The sequence below is a fragment of the Pygoscelis adeliae genome, unplaced genomic scaffold, assembly GCF_000699105.1.
Source record: "Pygoscelis adeliae isolate BGI_AS28 unplaced genomic scaffold, ASM69910v1 Scaffold67, whole genome shotgun sequence".
Taxonomy (NCBI): domain Eukaryota; kingdom Metazoa; phylum Chordata; class Aves; order Sphenisciformes; family Spheniscidae; genus Pygoscelis; species Pygoscelis adeliae.
The window spans coordinates 4,363,371-4,387,993 of NW_008825271.1; the positions used below are offsets into that span (position 1 = coordinate 4,363,371).

Below are 24,623 nucleotides of genomic sequence, written 5' to 3' on the forward strand. Positions count from 1 at the left end.
GAATTACAGTTCAATGTGGATTATGCACTGCAGTAGAAAGCTCTTCTGCAGTTGCAGATCGGGATTCCCTCCTGGGGGTGGCAGTCAGAGTATCATTTTGAACCAGAGCTGGATGCGTCTAAGGCAGAGCAAAGCGGGTGCCCTAGGCCAAGGAACAGCTGGAAGAGTCCCCAGCAGTGTGACTGGAACAAAAAATGCTCCTTTACTGATAGCTGGGGGAGCTACGCAGCAGGCCTCCGGCCACTCGCTGAAAAGAAGGCACTTTGGTTCACTGTAATACCATGCCCAAATATATATTTATATTCAGGAAATCTGAACAAGGGCTTTTTGATAATATTATTCCATCCTGTGCATAATTCACGTGTTTCTAATAGTTTACTGGACACTTCCCTGCGGTGAGTGCTGCTTGCTGTATTCTGCAAGAAAAATGTAAAGCAGGACAAGCGTGCAGGTACCTTAATCCAGAAAGGGTGTATGCTTATTATTGATAGCTACAATCTGACTACAGTAAACTCAATAATAAAAGTTACAGCTAATCTGTGGCGAATGGTGACCTCAGAGGTCTGCGGCAGATAAATTATTGCTACCGTTACATCTACTGCCTGAATGCATTTGCTACAGAGCTTGGAGAGACTGTAAATATTTTTTCCAGGTATTATTTGGGCCTGTTGTAAAAGAAACACAATTTTTCAGCAAAAAGCCCAACTAGCATCCCTTGGAGTAGAATGCCAATGAAACTAAACTACTATGTTTATTTAAAAAAAAAATGGGGGGGGGGGGGGGGGGCTGAATCTGCTACAGTTACTTGAATAAGGAATTAACAAAACTGCTTCTTCTGTTGGGGAAACCTGCTAGTTTTGATGCCTTGTCATACAAATCCCAATGACAGCACCATAACATATGCCATTTGCTCCTTATTTCAGGTTGTAAAACAGAAGTTTGATTACAACAAGCAAATCCCAAGTATATTCATGAAACTTGTCAAATCTGGTAAACATCAGAGATTATAAGGCAAGTCTTCAACTTCTACTCTGTGTGTATGTGCATTATACAGGTGTACAGATCTCTTCAGCTTGTGAAGAAACTATTGAGATAATACCACCTTCCCGGTGCTGACGTCTTCATGCATTTTCATTAGGTATTGCTTCCCAAAATTAAATACGGAAGTTCAAACTCAGACTTGATTGTAGGTTTCTGTGTTGGTATTTTTAACAGTAATATCTGGGTGGGTATTTTTGTAGTAAGCTTTCTTTCCTCTATTTTAAAGAGCGTAAGTCTCAAACATTAGCTTCTCCTGTGAATTGAAGTAAGAATAAATAAAATTTGAGTTGATTGGGGGCAAGGAGGAAAGTTAATTGAACTAATATGTTTCACTTCACTATTGGACTTGATGTTAGTATTCTATATGGAAAAATACTTCTGTTTCAAAACTTTCTTCCAAAATATGTTGAGAATTCCCTTTTCAGTAATTTTTGAAGTTTTTGCAGAAGTTAAAAACCACTGAAATATCTATATTTAGAGGTGTTTGGGTTTGAGAAAAATCATCCTTTCCATGAAAAAGCAGCTAGTCAAAAGATGTCCTGATCCTTCTATTGAGATATCTTTTTTTAAAAAATCAAAATTAGCTGAATAAGAGCTAGATGTATTTATGTTCCCCTTCTATTTGAAAGTTATAGCACTTCTAATCTCTTCAAAAAATGGGGGAAGGAAAGAAACCTTATCTTTGCCAAAATCCTCTCACTGTGTATCAAGTGGCTTCCTGTGTCTTTCAGGTGCCCAAATTAGCAATTTTTATTTCTCCAGTTGCCAGAACCAATCTGACAATTCTCAAACTACAGTTATGCACTGCTGGTATAAAAATAACCATTGAAAATCTGGTAATAAAAAAAAGCAACTTAATATACAAATAAAAGCCTGTAGGAGAGTGCAAATCCGGCTGTAATAATGCACTACTTAAATAATCCCCAACTTGTGAGTGTGTCGGTGCGATTGTGGCTCTCGTACCAGTGCGTTGCCGCTGCTCGGGGGCCTGGGTGTGGAAATGAGGTGCAGTTTTGCTCCCAGAGCCATGCTGTGTTTAGAACCTTTCTTCTTGTGAGTGTTATTTCAGGTATGCTTTTAGCCTTTGTTAGCAGAGAAAGGTGATTTCCCATAGAGCAGACGGTAGCAATAGCACTAACATACATATAAAATACCCCATGTCTATGATCGTTTACATGATTGTGTGAACCAGCTGACCCTGGGCTGTGGTTTTTGCATTTGGGGGGGGTGACGATGCTGCTTGCCTTCCCCTACACACCCCTCTGCAATATCTGCTCTTGGAGGGTTGTGTAGCAGCAGAGCAGCACTCCCAGCCCTCAGCGTGTGGGATCCCACCCAAAATCTGGAACTGATCCAGCATAAAACCAGACCTGAAGCAACCACGCGCTGGAAGGGCACAGCAGCCTGTGTGAGAGTGGCTGGTGTTGCCCTTTGCTGTCGTGTAAGACCATGCTGCTACTATTTTCTTTTCACCAATATTTACGTAAAGTATGACTTAAGTCCTTCTTAAAACCTAAGCACAGAGTACTTGGGATGCATTTCCATGTATGTTGATAGTAACGTTGGTGCAGGATTTGTCCTTTGCCTATCCCTCATCTCGTCTCCCCTTGCCAAACCAGCTGCCCCATGACCCCTTCCAGCCTCCTTTTAGTGCACGTTGGAGGAGCCCCTGGTCCGTGGAGCAGCAAGCAGAGAGGCATGGCAATGCCAACAGGGCAGAGCAGGGCACGAGTGAGCACCTGGGGGTGGGGGAGTAATTCTGCGTTACTCCCCAAGGTGTCAAAACAGATCCTGGGGCTCTGTAGTCAAGTCCTCTCTTGCACCTCCCTAAAGAACTAGACAAGTGTTGCCCCGAAATACAGATTTTAAGAGTCTGTACTTGTACCAAAGACAAGTTTCTTGCTGATGTGATGTTTAGGCAAGAGAGAGAGGGAGAGAACTACTTTCTGCCTGGTCATTGCTACGATGCTCTCATACTGAGGTTGTTTGAACATTAAAAGCATTACGTAGAATCAAGACTGACTTGAGCTTTCTGGATACCCCTGGGAGATTCTGCTCCCCTCTAATGAATCTGTCTGTTGCAAACATAGATGAAAGTAATGCTCTGCTTTATTAATCCTTTCTAAATCTCTACCTGGAAATACCTTGCGCTCTTCCCCCCCCTTCTTTTTTTTTTTTTTCCCCTGAAAATTATTTTAACAGCTTTATCAATTTGGAGACTCCCATTTTGGTGCTTAACTGGAATAACCTGCAAAGTGATCAATCATTAAAGAAAGACAGCTACAGTCACCCAATGAGAAATCATGGGTGTTCACCAATTGCACTGGACACAGAATTTGACTATTGATAAAGATAATTTGGAATTTCCAAACAAAAATATAATGAAATATAAAGCAGCTTTTTTTTTTGCTTAAGTAAAATTAATTTCAAAGCACTTCTGTAATTTGGAAAGGCTAGTGCACTAGCCTTTAGGCTTTGTTGCCTGAATTTTAGCTAGCTGATGAGAGTAACATATCAGCATACCATATATATCTTTGTACATCTTCTAAGGCCTGAGTAATCTTGACATCAACCACAAATAATTAGCACCCATTGACTTGAAGGGATTAGCAGGGTTATGGGGAAAAAGAGAACCTGTAGACACTAAAACTTGCTATAAACCTTTATTGGAAAAGATTCTTTAAAATCTCAAACTCTTATATATAGCTGAGCAATATTATTACTTTGAAATATTTAAATTACAAAATCATTTGAAACAGCTGTTTGATAAAACAATTGCACATACAGCAATTCCATATACAGAAAGTAAACAAAAGTTGGGGGGGGGTTTCTAGCCCTCTGTCAGACTTAGCATTGCAAAACAATTTACTTTTTTTATCTCCTAGATCAATAGTTATCTATGGATCCATGACTTATGACTACCTAGAAACTAAAACCAACATCCTTTTTTGCTGAGGTTAATGTAAGGGTTATGTACTTGTCAAATGCATGACTATTATGCTATTAATTAACTGCTGGTAATGCCAGTAACCTTATGTTTGTAACTTTAGGAAGGAGCTATTTCTATTTTGTTGAAAAATTCTCTGTTAAGATACTGATTTTTAGCAATATGTAGGAGAGATGCTGGCCCTTAATTACCCTTCTTTTTATCCATGTGTTTCTCAAACCATTCCTCCTTTGGCTCTTCTGCCTTCTGTAGGACAAAAAGTGCTCACACGGTAACTTAGATGTCGAATTGTCTTGAGCGGTGCTGCATAACTACTGAAATACTTGAAGGAAATGGAAGAAGAGGTAACAGTTCCTTAGGGATCATCACATTTGCTAAACATTTTAGAATAATACATAGTGCAAGTGACTTTCTATTTGTGTGCTTTTTCTCAATTTCTACTGAGGGAGAATAACTTGAGTTATCAGTTGGTGGTAGATGTTGCAAGACGATGGTGAGATGGGCCACCTCAGAGCAGGCTGGTGATGAGGATATTACAGCAGAGGCAAAAATACTGAGCAGCGTATGGCAATATTAACATAAAAAAAATCTGCTAGTATCTTATCTGCTGTCTGGTTGTCCCGCTCTTTGGTTTGTGGGTTAGAGGACCTGACTGTGTGCATTATTTAGGGAAAATTAAGGTGCATCAACAGAGGGTGTAAAGGTAATACTTGTAAGCTGGAATATTACAGTGTTTTGGCTGTACTAATACAGGAGTAAAATGCTCTAAATCCCCTGTAGTTCAATCCACCTACAAGACTAAAATAGAGATAAACTGTGTGTAAAAGGAAAAGACCAGGAACTAATGACAAGCGTAAAACAGACAAGAGAGCAAGGGGCACACAAGTAAGCAGGAGAGGGAAATACTGAATGGGTGAGGGAGGAGAGGAGCCAAGGCAGCGACCACGCTGGAGCTGCGCCCCCGAACCTGGGGTCCACAGAAAGACTCGGCTGTAACCTGAGTGAGTGGACCCTGGGCGGCGGCCGTGGCAAATGCGGAAGTCAACGTAAAAATGAAGATCGACGAAAGAGACCAGAGGGGTGAAATGGGGGAGTGCAGAGCCGGGGTGAGGTATGGGATGAATGAATCATCCCCTCCATAGTTTAAGACTAGCATTTCTGTTCGGAGGGGAGAATAACAATGATGTAAAGACGTTTAGGGAAAATAGGAATACTAAAAATCGTATTTGTCTAGTACTAAGGGAATCTGTTAGAAATATCCATAACCATACTGAAATGCAAATTATTTGACAAGTGATCTGTTTCACATGGGGAGGATAAGATTTGACGAAATGCTATCTTTTTCAATAGTCACTCAGCAACTATGAGACTTGTATTTTTAAAAAGCAGTAGATCCAGATAATTTATATCCAAAATTGGCCAAGGAAGCATCCAAACCATTTTTTGTATTTTGCAATGTTTAGAAAGTGCCAGAAGAGGAAAAGAAATTTCCTGGTGTGCCAGGTTTTGGAGACGGTAAATGGCATAACCTGGATAATTGTAAAGCTCTCATCTAGACATTAGTTCTGGGCAAAATTGATTTTAAAGCTTGATGTAGAAATTGGTTAATCATGAACTCTGGAATAAGGATTAATGCTTATTAATGTGATTTTACAGAATATGTATTCCCTCAAGCAAAACTTAAATCTTTTTTTAAGTGAAACTAAACCTCTGTGAGAAACTTATTTGAAACTGTACAGCGTTTTATCTAACAAAAGGACCATCTGGGATTAACATTAATCCCAAACAAATAACAAAACACGTGCATGACACAGCCTCTTCTCAAATGCTGTAGCAGACTGAGTTATTGCACTACGCTATTGTAGACGCGTAGCTAGGACAGGGTGAAGGATCATCAGTATGTCAGAGCTGACTTATGCTATATAATGCCATTTGGGGGGGGATTGGGTAAGTTTCAGAAGTAAAAAATAGTAATAAAATTTTTAAAAAGGTGAGGGCTCCAATTCTTCTTTGTCCCAGCTGCGCTTCAACTCTCTTCATGGAGAAGGTGGTGGCTGCTGGATGCGGAGCTGCGTGGCCTGAAGCAAGGTAGGGCACGAGTCACCACTTGGACACGGACATTGCAAACTGCTGGGTCACCGCGGACTGCCCTCCAACCACACAGCCAGTAATGGCCTCAAAATACATCTTTTTATCTTGTACTGTTAAAGAAAACATTCTCTGGTTTGGGCACGTTCAGGTTACTGCTTTGCAGACTGTAGGAAGTCTAACATCTTCATTTGTTGGAAAGAAGTTGCTAACAAAGCTGCTACCGGAAAATATCCACTTCCATTTTTAAAAATTTTCTATATTTCAGTCTTTCACTTTTTCCCCCTTGTGATTGCATTATTTTAAATCAATATTCTAGAGAATGAGTTTACTCTCAGGAACTTGTGGAAATGTTTAAAAAAAAAAAAGTTGTGAAAGATGAACTTAAAAACATTTTTTTGAAGTTAAAAATCATCCAAGCAGGGAAAATTAATTTACCATCACTCATATATTAAATCCAATATTTGCAATAAATTGTTTTGGAACAATGAAGAAATCTTTTACTCTTTGAGGAAATTACTAGTCAAGTCATATTCAGTAATGAATGAATATGGTTAGCTGTAAACATTTTTTTCCTTTTATATTTTGACACATCCTCAATTACTCACAAAGCTCCTCTGTATTTGTCAGCTGTTAGTGACACTTAGCTGTCATCCCAGAGGCTTGGGGCGTTTGTTTGCTCTCTTTAAACAAGCCATGCATGATAACATATTAGTGAAATATTTGCAGGCAAAACAAAACCGATCATATTAAACATGTATTGAGTGGGAAGAAGTTATGTATTTAAATAGAAGATGAGGGTAGGTAGGATATTATAGGGTAGGACATAAGTTATGGTAGGGCGTTAATTGAATATTTCAAACAAGGCTGGGGAAGCTTTGCACAGACAAGGATCCGCTTTCATGTGTGTGTTACATATTTAAACTACATCCATAAGAGACATGCCACCTAAAATCAATGGATGCGATTACAATATTTCTGTTCCCACCTTGAGGTATCTCAGGAGTCTGATTTTTTTCAGTGTAATTAAAGGTGACCAGGCACATTTAGAAGTCAATATCATTCAGATATTCCATGCTCAATATTCAAAAACAAAAGAAGCAGAAATCTTACTGCATCTGAAAACCTTGTCCAAATAGTTACACATAATACATACTTATCTAAACTTGTGTTCGGTGTGAGTACTGAATTGTTCAATGTTTCAACCTCTCTTATTTTTAAAAAAGAAATTTTTTCAAGTGGAATATTCCTCAAGTAGGTGGTTGTTAGAGAACAGCACTGGGCAGGGAGGAGGGTTAAATGGTGAGAGCTAGCCCAGGGTACTAATCTGTGGAGATAACGAACTGAAAGGTAATCTCAAAATAATATTTTTCACTTCTACAATGCCTTTAATTTGAAAACCAAAAAGCACGCTACAAAGACCATGCCCTTGCTGGGCTGCCGTCGCTTCTGTCGAATCCTTTGAGAGGCTTTTCAGCAGCTCTGTCTGTCCTCAGAGCTGGTCTGTCAGTCCTAGTCTGGTATCTCCCCAGCAGAAGTCCTGTGCAAATCAGTGCACCATTACCAAAAAGCAAATTGAAAAACAAACGTTGCATAGGCATGAGCTTCAAATCCACCAAACCAGGGTAGTCCAGAATTATGGATGCTGTTTATATTTAAAAAAAAAACCACCCACAAAAAATACAAAGAAACCACCAAACTTGGAACACAAGTGGTTCTGCACGATACACAACTGAAGAACTAGACAGAAACATGGACTATTTTTAGAATTTTTTTTTGGGGGGAAAGGGGCTTCTCTTGATTTGTGATGAATCTCATTGCAGAAGGAATTTAAATCAGCCCCTAATCTTACTATAGTGCTTTTCCTTTTTTTTTTCCCTTTTCTTTTTTTCTTTCCCCTTGGTGATGTTTCCTTTCTGAAGACTGTATGTAGCAGGACACAACAAAAGCACTTGCTTCTCTGGCCTTTTGAGATGAATTATATTTAAATCCAGTTCATCCAATATCTGGGGGATTGTTAGCTTGAGCGCTGCTTCCCTTTAACCTTTCCTTTGCTGTTCTGACATCATGATTCACCGTCACTGCGTATACATGGAAAAGAAAAAACACACCAGTGTCATGCTGTTGGGTTAGTTGTCTCAGTACCTCGCCAAACTGAGGCACAGCCTGGGAAAGGAGTATTTCTTCCTGTACCGACTTATTCCCCACCCAGAACATCTCTCCATAAGAAAGAGTTACCCTTTTTTGGACAGAAAGACCAGGAGGGTGCCCAGCAGCGCCCAAGGACAACCAAACCCCCTCGGGAGGTGTGATAAAGCAGGGGGGCGTTGCTTCATCGTACTCAGCAGCCTGCGAAGACCCATGCTGTGAAGGGGACAGGTTGCGCTTCCGTTTTGCTGGGGGAGTAAAGGTCCCCAGAGAAGAGATTGGTCTTGCACCCGCTTGTGCACCACAGGAGGATCAGCCCTCGCCTGCCGCCCCCGCGCCCGCCTGCCCGCTGCCTCCTGCATGCGTGGGGTGGGAACCCCGGCCCCAGCGAGGCTGGGGAGATTTCGTGGTTCTCTGCTCAGGCACAATCAAGATTTTAGCACTAGGTTTCAAAGGCAAGATATATTATTTTAAATACATATATAAAAAAAAAGTATATACACATATATATTTTTAACTTAGCTTATGCACAAGGCAGATGACCTCCACCTAACAAAGGAGCCTGGGCTGTCATGTCTGGCCTCTTGTGCACAAATCTGCAGCCTTGATGCTCATGAGTACAAATTTTTGCCCTAATAGCAGCTTTGTTTCGTTTTACTTCATAGTCTTTCACTTTTCTTGCTCAAAAGAGTTGCTGAAAACATTTATTTATCTGTCCGTAGTTCTCTTTCTGACATTATTTATTCAGCTAAGAGTTTGGTCAGGAAAAGCAGCAGCAAGGAAAACCTTGGTCTGATAAGGTTCAATTGCAGAAATAAACGGGAACCAATTTTTTTTGTTTACCAGGAAATCCCACCACTTCAGATACCTTTTCACTTTGAAATGAAGCACGTTTCAAAATTTCACGTAAAATGAAATTTGAAAAAGTAGTTTTGAGTTAAAGGAAACACTTAACTTAGAAATATTTCACCACCACAGGGTTCTGTTCTTTAAACCTTTTTAAAATTTTATATTAAAAAGTCACTTACTCTGAAAAGTAGTTTTGGAACAACTTTCATTCTGAAAATGTCAAAATGTCATTATTGAAACATTTAGTCTCAGATGTTTTCAACATGATATCTTATCAAAATCAATTCGTAGTTCAAAACATTTGGGTCTTGATGAACTCCCCCCAGCATCTTTCTGAAGCAGGAAAACAACACTCAGCCAGCTGTGTTCAGTGAGGCCTTGAGATGTTTCCCATATTGAAATATCATCAATAAAATCTAAAAAAGGAATTACCATCATTTGAGAAGAAATTTGCCCAAGCAAAGCAGTCTTTCAGAATCTGAAATTGAACCTAATAATCTTGCACTTTGTATTCAACTAATATCCTTTGTCTGAGCAGCTCTGAATGTTTTAGAGATAAATCTCCTCCTTTTATTTGCATTTGTTTGCCTTCCTACAATTTTAGAGGCATAAATTTTTCTACAGTCTGATCCTAAGATACCAGTCATAAGAAAATATGCTTAAATAATGTGTGTACCTTCACTCTGACTGAAGCACACTTGTCTGAACAGGGCTTTTGCATCAAGGCTTAAGCCTCACTATAGTGCTTTGAAGTGACAATATCTCTATCTTACAGGTGGGGAACTTGAGGTAGACTGTAGCCCAAAGATACCTTTTGCCAGTCAGGAGCAAAACCCCACCTTCTGATGGGGTTAATGCAAACCCAGTACAAAAGCACTTTAGCAAGGATGGTATTTAAAATGTCAGCTCAAGCTGGTAGGTCATGACGAGTTTTTTCTGAAAATTAACTGGTTTTCAAAAGTAAACTTAATGCTCAGGGTGTGGTTGTACCTAAAAAGCCTTTTATAGTATGACTAACTTCTGCCGGTGTTAGCATATGGCTCAAGCTCACTTGGTCCTATACTCCCTACTACAGGCAGTGGTACGCTCAGCAGATCTGTTTTCAGAGAACCACTGTGCAGCTGCCTCTCCTTAACAATTTTCCCCCTCTGAGTAATCATTTAGAGGCTGGAAGGGAAGACCCAGATGGATAGTGAATCCAGCATCTTTTCCAGCTGCTCAGGGTAAAATTATTGCGCTTGCTTGCATCTGGAACCTAGGATCTAAGTCTTTATTAGAAACAAACAAACAAACAACAAAAAAAACCCCACCAAAAACCCCACAACACAACAACAACAACAACGATTTCTCTTGCAATAGGCATAAGCAGAAACCTTTTAAATACAAATAGCAGCAGTGGAGCAGCCTCATCCAAAAGCTACCCTGAAACTGCAGCTTTGGAGCAACTGAGTTGCAAACTCTCCAGCAGTGGTGATTTAACATCACCTCTATTTCACTCCTGAACAAGGAAACTCAGAAAAGAGGGGGACCGGGATATTATGATGGTCTACAGTGGGAGATGCAGCTCCGTCAGAGAGGCATGTTGAGCTGAGTTATCTGATGCCACAGGAAGGGGAAGACCTAGGTCCTCCTCCTGCCACCCCACCCTGCTCCCTGCCTTGCCTGCTTGCACCCGCAGCTTCCACTGCACCACGGATTTTCTTGGCACACAGGGTGGCTTAATTGTTTGTTATCGTAACCTGGCACAGAGGAGCTGCTTTGCCCACTCCCCAAGATGCAACTGCAACACAAGCGTGCAGGCAAGGGCGATGTACTTCCAGCTTCCAGCTGGAACCAGAATTTTTAATTAGGGAAAATGGGAGTTTGAGAGGCGTTTAGGCGTTCTGGCCAAAATCCTGAGGAAACCAGCCAGAAAGTTTTAAAGTAAGTTTACAAACTGTCAGGATTGCGGTTTTGCATCCCTCTGGGATCTCTGCTTGGACCATGAGCTAATGCCAGCCCTGGGGGAGCGCTGCATGGGGCACCGGGAAGATCTTTTGGGTTTCTCTTGGGGTCAGACAAGCCCCTGCCGGGCAGGTCACAGCACCAGCCAAAACATCTGGCAGCAGTTCTCAGGGACCTACAGGCACCTGGTGGCAGAGGGAGCTGGGTGTCCGCACCGGTGAGGAGTGCCAAGGAAGCTAAGCTGAATGCTTCTATTAACACCTTGGGAAACTGTGATTAAAGTCTGATCAGCCAGTGAAACTCCGTCTGTGCCATCTGGCTGGCTGTCTCGCGCAGGTTTACAACCGCAAGATTATTTAGGAGTGCAATTTACGGGCAGAGACCAGTTTAGAAACAAAAGAGTGTCAAACCATTTGTTTGAGTTGAAATCAAAGTCCTTTTATATAAAACCTTTAAAACTTAAATAGACCAAGGAATCACTCTATTTATAATTATATATTAGAAAAATGAGCTTATTTTGGAATGACATTGACCATATTTCTTCAAATAGTATAATGAATTAAAAGTACCTTGGGTTGGCAATTGATTCTTTTTCTTCTTCTCTTACAGTAGGCAAACATTCACAGTCAGCTGAAAAAGGATAAGAACACTATAGTTACTCTTGGCAGTTATTCTCCATTTATTTCAAAATTGCATCAACTTTTCTGGTGCAGTCTCTCTAGAATGTAAAACCGCAGATGCTATTCTGCACTCTTTTATCTGTAAAATCAGCATAGTCCACATAAGCGTAAATGTTACGTGTTTTAAATCCTCCTTACCTTTGATAGGTGTTGCTGTAATTTCTTAAATATATATATTTCAGTTGTTTATGTACACCTATACAAATGAACTACTTTTGAGGACTGTTTCCCATAAACTACCCTGGGGAGAACTATTTGTTAATCTTCCACTGCTTATAGTTGCACCTATGCTTTGTAATCCAGCCGGGAATTTGGGGCTGGGGTTTAGGGAACACTAACAAAAAAACCCCCATATGTAAACAATTTGCTCCCTTCTGTCCACAGAACCTTAACAAATATTTTACAGCACTATTTCCCTGTGTACTATACTTAACGTCTCTATTTCACTACTGCTGCTTAGCACATGTTTTCTGCTAGAGCTTATGGACCGTGAAGGTCAAAACCCCATCCTGTGGAGCACTGTGCTAACGCAAAGAAATGCTCCAAAGAGTTTTATGTCCTGAAAAACAAAGCATCCCTAGGAGGTCAGGCAAATGAGCCATTTGGATACAAGGCGAGGGACCAGGAATGACAAAAATATCGGGGTTTCAGCATTTCCTAGCCAGTGAAAAACCTGTTAGCAGTTCAAAATCAGGCCTCGGTTAATTCACACCTTACCGAAGACCTGCATTTTTTGAGGAGAGCCTTGAAGGAGGATGCAGGGCCCTAAGAGATTTTGACCAGGAGATTTCAGTTGGGAGGAAAATGGGGGAAAAAATACAAGATAGTTAGAAGTAGCTAAGAAGGAGCTGAAGATGCTGCTGGTGGTAGTTACCGCAGGTACTAATTGCTCCATGGGCTGATAGACTTGCCAGAGAGGACGTAGATGGTGAACGGTGCTGGCAGCAAAGGGCAGCTTGTGTTTCATGCGGTAGAGATGGCAAGCGAGGGAAAGGACACAGAGAGGGGAGGGATGTATTCATAGGATCCTGGCAGCAATTTTATGTAAACAGTGGTCTGAACTATGAGTGAATGCGTGTTTCTTCTACAATAGCACAATGTGGAGCACAGAACTGTAGAAACTCTGAAAGGACTAGATGCTTCAGAGAAACTAGCATTTAGCATTAAAAAAGTGTATTTAAAAATATAAATACCTTTCACAGCTATACATGTCTTTAATAGAAATGTCTACTGGAAACTCAAAACATTTATGATAATCCATCATATGTTAAAAATAAGCTCCCACACAAACTAAAATACTCCTCTGAACAATTCTACCCCTGACATTTGTGCTGCTATTTTTGTAGCAGGGAGTCAAGAACGCAAATAAAAATGTACGAAAAGCAGTGACACACATACAAAATGCCTTACATTGATTTTCTACGCATGGGATCTACGTCAGCTAGAAAGAGAGGGATGATGGAGTAGAAGGGTTACCGCGTACCATTTTTGTTCATGCTGTTCATCCATTTATCAAGCTCTTCCATTTCTATCTCCATAACAGAGGGCGTGTCTTCTTCAAAAATAGGACTTGAGAGGAGGGAGGGGAAAAAAAGGCATTACACAAAATGCTTCATTCAAGCAACTTACAATGTAGTAATTTTGTATGAGTCTTTCATCATTCCAGACACATGTATAAACACTGCAAACACCCTAGCCTAGTAATCTGAGAAGATGTCAGCCCAATGGGTGTGAATGAAACGGCTGCAAACAGATGCGAAGGAGCGGCGGCGGGATGCCAGTCCTGGGCAGAGGTAGGGCTGGCTGGGACACCACATGCAGAGGGACTCAGACAGTGCACTCTGGGGTATGCCAGAGCACAGGACCACTGCAGCTGTTCGAGAACTCTCCCGTTGCTCCAGTGATAAAAGCAGAGGGCCTAAAGTCTTGTCCTAGCTTCCCTTTGCTGATCATTCCTGGAGTCACACAGTAGAAAAAATATTTTTAGCAAAATCCCCCTTTTTTCCCCGTGAAGCCGATTTAATAACTTCCAGCATTGATTAGCAAGATGGAGCTCAATAAAAGTTAATGATAAAAATTATCACTCTGGTAAGAGCCACGCAGCTTTTGGCTTATTTTCCCAGCAGCTAAGGCATTGCTTCCATGGCAGCTGGGCGAGCCTTTCTGCCTCACCTCAGAGTGAGAAGACAAACTTGAAAAACAGGGGAGCAAGACACAGAGCTTATTCTGAATAGTAAAAGCCTGTGATGAGCCTGGGAACTGATCCCCTTTGCTCACGGGGCACCTCGTATGTCTTGTGGCATCTTGTGGCTGGTGGAGCCGGGGGTGCCTAGAGCAGGGGTAGCGGCGGCTGCGGGCGGTGGGTGCCTGTGGGGCAGCGCTCGCCTCGGCCACCGTAACTCCTGTTCTCCTGCTCTAGTCTTACACCTTCAGCTGGATACCGAAGTCACACTTTAGCCACCTCTAGAGATAGTTAACTGGAGCAATTGATGACAAAAGGTAATGGTGTTTAGTGTACAGTTAAATTAAAACAGGCGGTGAAGGAGCCAAAAATCATAATATCCTGTTAGAGTAAAAGTATTAAAAAAAAAAAAGTGATATTCATAAACTTTACCTTTTCACATTTTCGCTTCCCAGCTCATCTGGAAAAGAAAACACTTGGTGTTCATAGTTCTGCTCTTTGTATATACAGGGTCCAGACTGCAAGCAAGCCTTGAATAGGGTCACGTAAAACAAGTTGCATTTTTGAAAGGCATAATAGTTAACTTGTAGATGAAAGACAAAACATCTCATCCTGTTTGTACTTTTCAGAGGAACCCATTATTTTTAATCTTGAACACACTAAAAGCAGCTCATTATTAGCTCAGTCATGCTGGGAGGAAACCGACTGCTAGTGCCGCGGTGGGCAGGACACGGCAGATGCACGCTTCCCTGAGCAAAACAGATGTCATGAGAGAAATGGTATCCTGAAAAGGAACCACTGCTGCAAAAAAAATGTTTACTGGAAGCGTTGGGACATTTTGCTGCAGACTACACGCAGGCAATCCGGCTCTGCCTGGAGACTCTGGGAGCCGCTCATGGAGAGAAGAAGGGGGGAATGGACTTGCATGGCAGATTAAATCTCAGTTAAGCAAATGAAGCCAGATGTCAAAAGGGATCCAAAGGTAGCTATGACCCCAAGACAAAGTAAATATGGGGAAAAAAAATAGCGTAACAGCCATTATTCAGATAAATAACTTCCCCTTCAGGAATCGAGTGACTGAAAAGCCTCAGCCCTCAAAAAAGAATGAAGAACTACATATAGGATTCACATTGTATACTGTCTTAAATCAGCTTAGTTTTAATTCATTGTTGCAAATGGGTGCTGACACCTCCCACTTGTTCCAGCACATTCCCTGACTGCAGAGCCACCCCAGGGCCACAGAGCCGTCTGCCCCCACCTTGAGGATGTCCAAAATCCCAGCTCCAAGCAATAGGCACAGGGCAAGAGATCCCACAGTCACGCTCCTGCAAGGCACCACATTTCCCATCCCTCTGAAGAGTGTACCTGCATTTCAGGTCATCCAGAAACAGGCGGGCAACTAGGTGCCTGGTTGTGAATTCAGAGTTTGCTATGAGGATGACCCGGTTATAAGGCAGGCGCGGCCTAAAAATGCCCTGAAAAATGGACTTAAAATCTATGTTGAACGTATGTCCCTGCAGGCTGAGGAGCTTACAGCTGCGCTCTTGTTCTATAGAGACACTGATATGACTATTTTGGGACTTCACTTACCAGCTGCGTGGTTTTAATATGACACTTCAGTTTGTTTTCTGTGCCTTGACACTCCAAGTTACCGATTTCTTTGCTAACAGATCAAGGTAGCTTCCTGAAGCGCTGCTCTCACTATCACAGCACCCAGGCAGTCTGACCACGGGATTCCTAGCTCATTTGTTGTGGTACCTTCATAGCTGCCACCACCCTACAGGATCCCTTAAAAGTGTTCCTTAACATGGTTTTGCTTGTCCTTATTTTAGTCAAGCTCTGAGCAGCTTTACCTTGTGGGCAGTATAGGCAATAGAAGCATTAAATTCACCTTGCATGAAGTTACTAAGCATGGAGACTGAATAAGCATTTGCAGCCACACGGTTACACCCGTACGCCGTTCCCGGCATTGCTAGGAGCTGGAGCTCGGTGCCGCGGCTCCCGTGGGTGTGCAGCGTGAGCAGGAGGTGCCAAGAAGGAGAACTAGCTCCCACCCAAGGAGAGGCGCGTGCCCAGATACTGCTGGCCGGGGGTGGATCCCTTTCCTATCTGTCAAATGTGCAACTACAACCAAAGAAGTACATCCTAAATGTGGCATCCCAGGCCTCCAAATAATGTTTTGTTAATGTCAAGCGCATCCTAAAAATAGCCTTCTGATGCATGAGAAGACAAATTTACCTTGCTTAGACTTTTTCCTTTTATGATGTATTACAAAAAATATGATCAGCAAAATCAGCAAGACCAGCAGCACGACGGGGACAACGTATATCAAGATAGACTGTTCTGCTGCTTCTAGGCTGTCCTGATTGTTCACGGCATTCAGTTCAGTACTTGAAGTACTTTTTGTTTCAAAGCTGCTTTCAGTAGCGCTCGCAGTGACAAGTACTGGCTCATGGTCATCCGCGGTCAAAGAATGCATAGCAGGAGGAGGCGTTACTGTAACAGTGGATAATATCGGCGATCCATCTCCTGAACCATCATTTTCAGAGCCTGCCAAATATATGAGGATGAATTAACGTTTTATGGGTTTTATTGGTATTATCAGTGAGTCAAAGTGTACAGCTTTAATATTTACTTTTCATTTGATGTCTTAAAAAAGAATCAGCAGATGCCCCATACACACAGATTTGAAGTCTTGGGCATCAGATATAAAATTAGATCGCAAATTTGTCACAAAATCTTACCCATCCTGACCGCATTCTTCATCTTGCTTTTACCGGGACACGTCAGCATGCGTGGTTTGTCTGCACGCAGCTGTCTTGCACAAACAGACTTTTTTTCTGCAGGTTGGCATCCAGTCTCACTCTCATGTAAAAATCTTCTGCTTCTCCGTAAACCACACCATCCTGCTTTGCTCCTCAGCCTTGGCGTATACAGCCGCTATCTCTTTCATCCCTCCCCTTACCCAAGGAGTTAGTACTCCCTTCGGGGAGACCATTATCCCTGGTTCACCAATTCCTCCGGCTCACTCATCTCCCTGTTTCTGTGCCTTTCTCAAATCTGTTAAATTTGTTTCACTGTGAAAAACAGAACTGGTGAAAGGAAGTCTGAAGCCTGCAGAAGCTGCTGACTCACTTCTGCGTGGACTGGAAGAGGTAGTAGTAACACAGGGACTTTACTGGATACAGATGCAATTAACTGCTCCTCTGTCTGATCCTACGGGCTGGCTGAAGGAGCGTATGGTAAAGAATCAGTGCTGGTTATTCTTCACAAATGCTAGGACTGGGGGTTTTGAACCTTGATTTGGGTTTTGGTTTCATTTATCACGCATTTTGCAAGACAAGTGGCTAAAATTGGCTATATTGGTAATAGTGAAACAAGGGGGTTTTTGAGTCTATTAAGAGTCTATGTTGACTGTCACAGAGTTTAAAGCTTAACAGAGGTACAGCAAATTCTGGGCGGATACTGTATTCTATCCTGGCGCCAAAAATCCTGTTGTAGCCAAAGGTGCAGGAATCAGTCCTTAGATAAATTACACCAACGTGTTTCCAAATGCAAAGCCTTCAGTAATTTTCTTAGCATGAAATTAAATGATGATTTTTTGTGTTATCTGCCCTTTCAGATACACGGTGCAGCTCTCATTTTATGCAATAAAGCAGGATGGGATTTCATGACTTTTCAAGGACATGTTTCTCCCCATTCTTGTGAAGTGCTGGGCAGCCAGTCTCCACCACAGTTAGCAAAAGCTTAAGGTTTTCAGCACCTCAGTGCTGGCATTTCCAATCTCACAGGACTGGAACCAAAAGTACTTAGCATTTTAAATGCTTTTGTAAACACATTAATCTTCATAATGGCCCTGAGAGATGAGCAGTTATCATCTCCATTTTACAAATGAGAAATCAGAAGGACAGGGATGCTGTCCTTCCCAGGGACGCCAAGTGAGAGAGGAAAACTGGGATTAGAGCGCTATCTCTTGCTTAATCCACTCTGCAGCATCTCCTCTCCTGTCAAATTTGTCTCGAAGAGGAGATGAGTATCTCATGAGACTGTATTCCAGGAAACCCAATTTCAAATGAATAAAATGATTTGAGTGTGACAGCAGCGATTTATCTAGATCTTTATGCCGTGCTTATCACTCAGGCACCTGATTGTTTCATCCTTTCCTAAAAGCTAGGAAAGAACTTTAATACTTAATAAATAATACCTAATACTTGAATATAGTATTGAATACTGCAAAGGTCACCAGACTCTTTCACCGCAATACGACAATGAAAATGTTAGCTCTTCAGTGGCAAAGCACTTTGTATCGATAGTCGCTCTGTCGCCTTCTTCTGTATTTAGCATTTCAGTCAAGAGCAAAACATGATCTCTGCCTTCCTTGCAGGTAATGACTCCTTACGTGTGTGCTCCTCCACCCCCTCCCATGATCTGCTGGCTGTCCTTAATCCTATCGCAGAGGATGGGAGGGAGAGCTCCTCTCCCTTATTAGTTTGGCCACTTGACTTTTCTTTCCCAAGGCAGTTTATAGTCCCCGGTGCCTGTAGCCGCTCCATTTCGATCACTGTTGCACAAAGTGGCGAAGTATCACTAGAGATGTCCGCACCGCAGACTGCAGCATGATGGAGCGCGCCGCTGGCAGAGCCGATGGACCACCGCAGCCTCACCGAACCGCTTCGACGACCTTGCTTCATTTTCCTGCTCTAGCCATCGCCCTTGAAACCCATCATCTGCCGCATTTGATATATCAACAAGGACAAGCCCATTGCTTATAATAGTACAAATGGGAAAGGGTGTGGGGAAAATACCTTATTTTTCAGTTACTCTTAGACCTAAAATGGATTTTTCAAATGTCTAAAGCATGGTGTGAGTTTAAAGCAAAAGCAAACAGTCACACCTCATTAACTGCAGTGCTAAGCTTTCAGCTGCAGCGTACGCTGCGCTTGATTTCCAAGAGAGACTTCTCCAGTGTCTCTGGTACTTTTTATTTGCCTGGTTTTGAGCTGTGAAGCAGATTTCAAATCATTTGTCTCTGTGTGAAATAGAATTACCTTTTCTAGTCCCTAGGCAAAGAAAATGGCAAATCACAGGGAGTGACCTTGCTGCCACGTATTTTTGTTCACTTTGCGTAATTCCAGGGACAAAACAGCATCTCTTCTGTGAACACCATTTCCTCTTACAGGGATCTTCTCTCCGAGTGAATTAAATACATCTTTCAGCAGAAGGGCAGCCAATTGCACAATGTTCTTGCAAGGATATGGCTCTTATTTTCCTGCCTCGACACATCTCCCTCCAGCTCTTCTGCCCGTCACCTCTGCGGACCGGAGCTCGGACCTGAGGGGTGCCCTACCTGCCACACAGGGACTGCTCTCGCGCCACCCACACATCACATTTTGCACAAATGCACCTGGGCAGGCCTGGTGGCTTGCACCAAAGAAGGATTTGTACCTCCAGTCTGGCGGGGAGGGATGGACTCAGGCCTCCTGGTGCAGGCTCAGTGCTCGCTGCAGCCAGCTGCCGGAGCCACATGAGACCCACGTGGTTGGCCCCAAGGTAGTCGTCGTTTTTTGTAGTGTTTCAGTTTAAAGTGCTCAAAGTAGCGAGCAGGCGGTGTTGCAGCTGCCCCCAGTGGCTGTTTTGTAGGGCGAATGAAAGCTGGATGTTGCAAGGTTTGGAGCAGGGCAAGAGAGCATCTGAAAGTCGGAGATTTTGTGAGACACTATTCAAACATTTTCTCCATGCCTGGAGGGAGCCAGATTTATGGTGATCATTCATCCCATGAACTGTCTTGTCAGCTGTGCTCCGGTTTCATCTTGCGGAGATCTACTAGCTCCCTCCAACAGGGAGTCTGACCATAACATAACATAACAAACATATAACATAACATAACATAACATAACATAGATTGAGGATGGAAAACCAAAGCCAATGGAGTGGAACAAGGAGCAAGTCACATCTGACCATGTCGATATCTCCCTGACTTTGCAAAGCCCGTGCCCTTCCTCTTGCTGAGCTCAGCCTTGTGCTGTTGGCTACTGTCTGACATCCATACTTGGCCCTCTGCACATCTCGGCCAAGGAGCAGGTGCTCACACAACAACCACATCAGCTTCAGCTTTGTCTGGACCGCCTGGGGCATGAGTGCTGGCGACTTCTCCCCATGTCGAGGGAAGTGGATGGGAGCATGCCACAGCTTCAGCCCAGCCCGTATTGCCACTTTCCATGCTTTCAAGAGCAGAAGGGAGAGGGGCTGGCATGCAGCTGCGTCCCACCCTGATGGGGAGCTGGGCATATCTGGAACCGGAAGCTAAGAAGCTGGAGCTGGAAGCTAAGAAGTCCTCAGGTTCCCACCACTGAGGTATTAGAGGATCTGTTTCTCAGGGGACCAAAATGCCTGAGCAAGCACTAGCAGCCGCTCAAAAATGTTCCATTACAATTCTTACAAATCACAAAAAAGCCATGTCCCTGTATGCAGATACCATGGTATAAGGTATTATTCAATATTTTCTACTTTAAGAATATGCTTGGATTACTGATGGACTTTGTGTGAGTTTTGGAGGTGCTCCCAAGCCTGCCTTTCAAGGGAGACAGAGAGAGTTGAATGTACCAAGCAGCTTTACAGACTGGAGTCCAAACAAACTGCATCTCAAACAAACAAACAACATTTCTGTTGTTGCAGCATTTCTTCCTCCGAGGTTTGTGCTGTAGCACTCAGAGGTGGCGATACGAGCTTCTTGGTGAAGTAAGCAGGCAAACAGGTTTCTGATTTCAGTTGGATGCGAGGCAGAGGAAAATAGCTGGCAGTCAGCACATTTGGTTCTGCTGTAAAATCATCAGTCTCCCTGCTGCCTTCTCATCAGACTCGAGGACTGAGGTCTCTGAAGGGAATTTTTCAAATTACACTATAGTACCTACTTACAGAAGAAAAAGGGATGGGATAGAGGAAAAACAAGAGCTAAGTCAATGGGATAGTCAAGCTTATTAGTTTGAAAGGAAATTTATTGTTTCTCCAAACTTTCCTATAAGCTCTAAAAACGCAGTGAAAGGAAGGCTCATGATAGGGTGACAAAACAAGAAAAGGCTGTAAAGCTGTGCATGCTGGAGCAAAGTTACCGTATCCTATATCACTCTGTTCCATACACACATTCCTTCTAGTGTTATAGTCATACGACTCCACGTGGTCCGTATGATCCTCTCTCCTATTGCTTGACTCATCCCTGCTCTGTTCCTCTCCCTGCATTTCACATTGCTGTAAGAAGGGCCGCTCTTCGCCGTGGCCAGGGCTTGCCCAGCTGCCTGTTGCGGCAGGGCCCCCCCGCCGGGGCTTCCCCAGCTGCCTGTTGCGGCAGGTCCCGCCTGTCAGTCTGGCTAGAGGAGGAATCCTTAAAAGCCTGCAGGCTAGCTGTCGGGTGCATACGCTCTTCTGATGAGGGAGCACAAACATTTCAGGATGGCTAATCTGTAGACAAGATCCTATTAAAACGGGGTGCTTAGAAAGTGTTATCTAGGTATAACCTGAAAGAGGAAACAACTGTTTAAGTTCATTTCTAGATGATGGAAACTGCTTTCTCCTCACTGTACTTCCATCCAGCTGAAACGCTGCGTTAACTGCCAGTGTTGCAAATTCAGTCACGCATCTTAGAGTCAAACCGTGAACCTGTAGTCTCATTTCTCACTCCCAGTACTAAAGGTTTTCCAGACCAATTTATGCATTTAGTTGCATCTTACTTAACCTCATGGCTTTCGAGCTCTGCATCAGTGATATACAAGCGACCTCACTCTGATGCGAATCTTTCGGTGCTCCTTGCTCTCAGGAGGACTCTGAAATTAAAGATTCAAAACTCTGGAGGCTCTCCAGCTGTCATAAAATCTCTTGAGGGAAAATAGACTGGGGTCACTATCTGAAATTTAGTATACATTCTTGCTGATGTAAAGGAGAGATTTTCTGAAATGCCCCTGAAGCACTTGAATAAAACACAGTGGAAGTTTGTGTGTGTAGATAAAAGGGATGAATAGGAGTAAATATGTACAAGGAATTGATGTGTTCACTAGAAAGGGTTTTTCATCTGCTTTTTAGGGAGCTGCACTTTGGAAAGAGAGGATGTAGCAAATCCTCATTTCTTATATTGTTGCTTTGCTAGAAAATTGTAACAGGCGACTCTGATGGGTTCAAACCCATTTCTGAGTTCATTACTCTAGGGGGGAACAGGTCAAAAATATCACTCCCTTAGAGACCTTGGCTTTGTAGGGGACTTTACCTAAAAGGCGCTGCTCTGCCAGAGACCGAGCTGCTGCCTGTACTCACGGCACAAGCTGCTGAATATCTGGATCTTTGATAGCAACATTTCTTTGAATGACAGCTCAAAACAATAGTGCAGAGACACAGCCAAAATAAAGGACTACCTGCAACCATCCCAGCTCTTCCACCTAACGACCTTACATGTTTTACTGCTCCTCTCCCTCACACATTTTCTTGCTCCCCGCATCAGACCACTTATGCTGCAATTTCCCGCATGTTTCACCGAGCACAGAGGTAAATGCCCGTAGGGTCAGAGCCTTTTCCTATAAGCTATAGTAAGGACCTTAATACTTGTTCCTAGGGACAGCACACACCTAGGTAGGTCTGCAAGGCTGAGCAGCGACCACCGTCACCAGAGCAGGGAGGGCCACTGCTGGCCCTCAGCAGGTCACCAGCAAGGCTTTCTGCCTGCATAAAGCAAGGGGACGGGCAGGGGGAAGGGGACTGGGGCAAACCCGATGTCCCCTCAGTGTGGAGCCAGGAGAGGGCCAGCACCCAGAGCTGAGACCTCAGGCATGCTCTTAGAGCTACCGGCTTAGAGTAATTGTAGCATAGCTGGGAGAAAACCATCTGTTAATCATAATCCAAATGGCAAGGCAAGGGTTTTACAAGGCTCTAGCAAGGTATGGGAACAGGATTTATACAGGCTTCAATCTGTCTATGCTTCAAGATTTAATCATACTCTTATTGCCTATTTTGTAAATGGTTTCTAGACAGTAGAGGTGAGACCTGGGAGATTCCCAAGAGCTTCTGCCCTGCTTCTCCAGCAGACCACTTTAAAGGTGAAGACTCTGTCTGGGACTGGAGGAAAAAGGAAAAAAGCTCCTTTAAAGGTCCCGCCCTGTTAACCTGTGAGCAAGCAGGGGTCAGAGCAAAGGATTCCCCTGTCAGACTGCCCTCAGCAGAGGGGCTCCCGACCCACCAGTGCCTGTGGAGTATATAAGCCCCTACATAAACTCTTCCCCCTCCAGTTCAATTTCAACCCCAAGGCCAAAGTTCACAACTTCCCCTCTCCCACCCTTGCAGTCAGAGTAAGCCCTGGGTATGTTTTGGAGCTGGTTGCACAAACAAAAGCCGCCTTTGTGCGGGGAGCAAGGGTCCCTGTCTTCTCTGGGTGGGTGCTCTCCTCCCCTTCCCCAGCAGTGGGGGACTGGCTCAAGAGAGGCAGGGCTGACAGCGCTCAGGGAGAGCTCTGGCAGGACTGACTCACTCCCATGGAGGAACCGTTCCAAAATCAACCAAAATTTAAAAGTGGACCTACTGGTAGGAAGCCTCTAAAGACACTGGGGACTGGGTTGGGGCACCTGGTATGTGACATCTGCCTGGTACTTTGTGCAGCCTTTAATGCCCATCACAAAGAAGGGCAGGGGGGGTCCAGCTGTGGGCTGGGGGGGTTGGGGACTAAGGTGTCCCTCCACCCTGTGGAGATGGTGATGAGATATTAGCGATCAGTACACTGCAAATGAGCTAAGGAAGCTGGAGCCTGATCACTCTGTGTTGCTTGCATCATGCCCCTCCGTTTCCCTCGGACCTCCGTTTTGCTCTGTCCTTGGCAGGATTTTTTCCTCTGACCACTTTGATTCTGAGCTACGTTCAACACTTGCAGCATATTTTCCTAACTTGTGTAATGCAGCAGGGCTCTAGTAACGCAGACAAGACCAAAACATTTTATACCTCGCTTAGCTCACTCTTACAGCTAAGCAAGACTCCTAACCGTGAGCAGCTTGGCAGCACGCCGGGAGCCAGCAGCCCAGTTTTACACCCTGCTTATACTACTGGTTTTCAGGGAAAAAAGTACCCATACCAAACCACCTATTTCACCAATGCATTTTATAAACCTTAGTGGAAGAAGTCCAGTGATAGCTGAGAGTGACCGTCCTCTCTCCCTGCTTTCTGGAGAGCTTCTGCTCACTACAGCAGCACAGAGGCAACAAACATTTCTAGTCCATACTGAGGCACTTCGGCAGTGATTTGTTTGACACCAAAAGGCATATAAGCACCACCTGGCAAGGTTTTACTAAACGAGCCGCCTGTCTTGCGCAGTCGCTGGCTGCCCAAAATGCCAGTGGAACAAACTGCCCCCTGTGAACGGGTGAGAGCCTCTGCAGCGACACCCCAACGCTTCAGCATTTTGTCACAAGTGGCTTTTCCACTCACGGTTCTTCCCTTCAAAAGGTTGGGACCTAAATCCATGGTGCCGACCACTTTGTTCTGCAGCCAAGAATTCAAAATATTTGTCTCTGGAACCGGCTGTTCTTTTGTTAAACTGGTTTCAGTGCACCGGGACTACGGAAATCGGCAGTCGGCTTTTGAATGGAAGCGGTGCTCCGCCTTTAACATTACTATGAAATGCTGATAGTATGGGTGTGGGGTTAAAAAAGTACAACAAATAATTAAAAATAGAACCAAAATGCCTGGCGGGCCAGCATGGAAACTCCGGTTCCCTACA

The 24,623-nt window shown here is 43.5% G+C and overlaps 1 protein-coding gene across 1 annotated transcript in view; it reads right to left on the reverse strand.

The window, feature by feature from the left end:
• Positions 1 to 8,076: 8,076 nt before the first annotated feature.
• TMEM154 (transmembrane protein 154) overlaps positions 8,077 to 24,623 on the reverse strand; it is a 16,964-nt gene continuing 417 nt past the window's right edge. The window contains 5 exon segments of the mRNA XM_009329780.1: positions 8,077 to 8,157; positions 11,587 to 11,647; positions 13,181 to 13,266; positions 14,312 to 14,339; positions 16,118 to 16,429. Coding sequence (XP_009328055.1) covers positions 8,142 to 8,157; positions 11,587 to 11,647; positions 13,181 to 13,266; positions 14,312 to 14,339; positions 16,118 to 16,429 — 503 coding nt within the window. The 3' untranslated portion in view covers positions 8,077 to 8,141.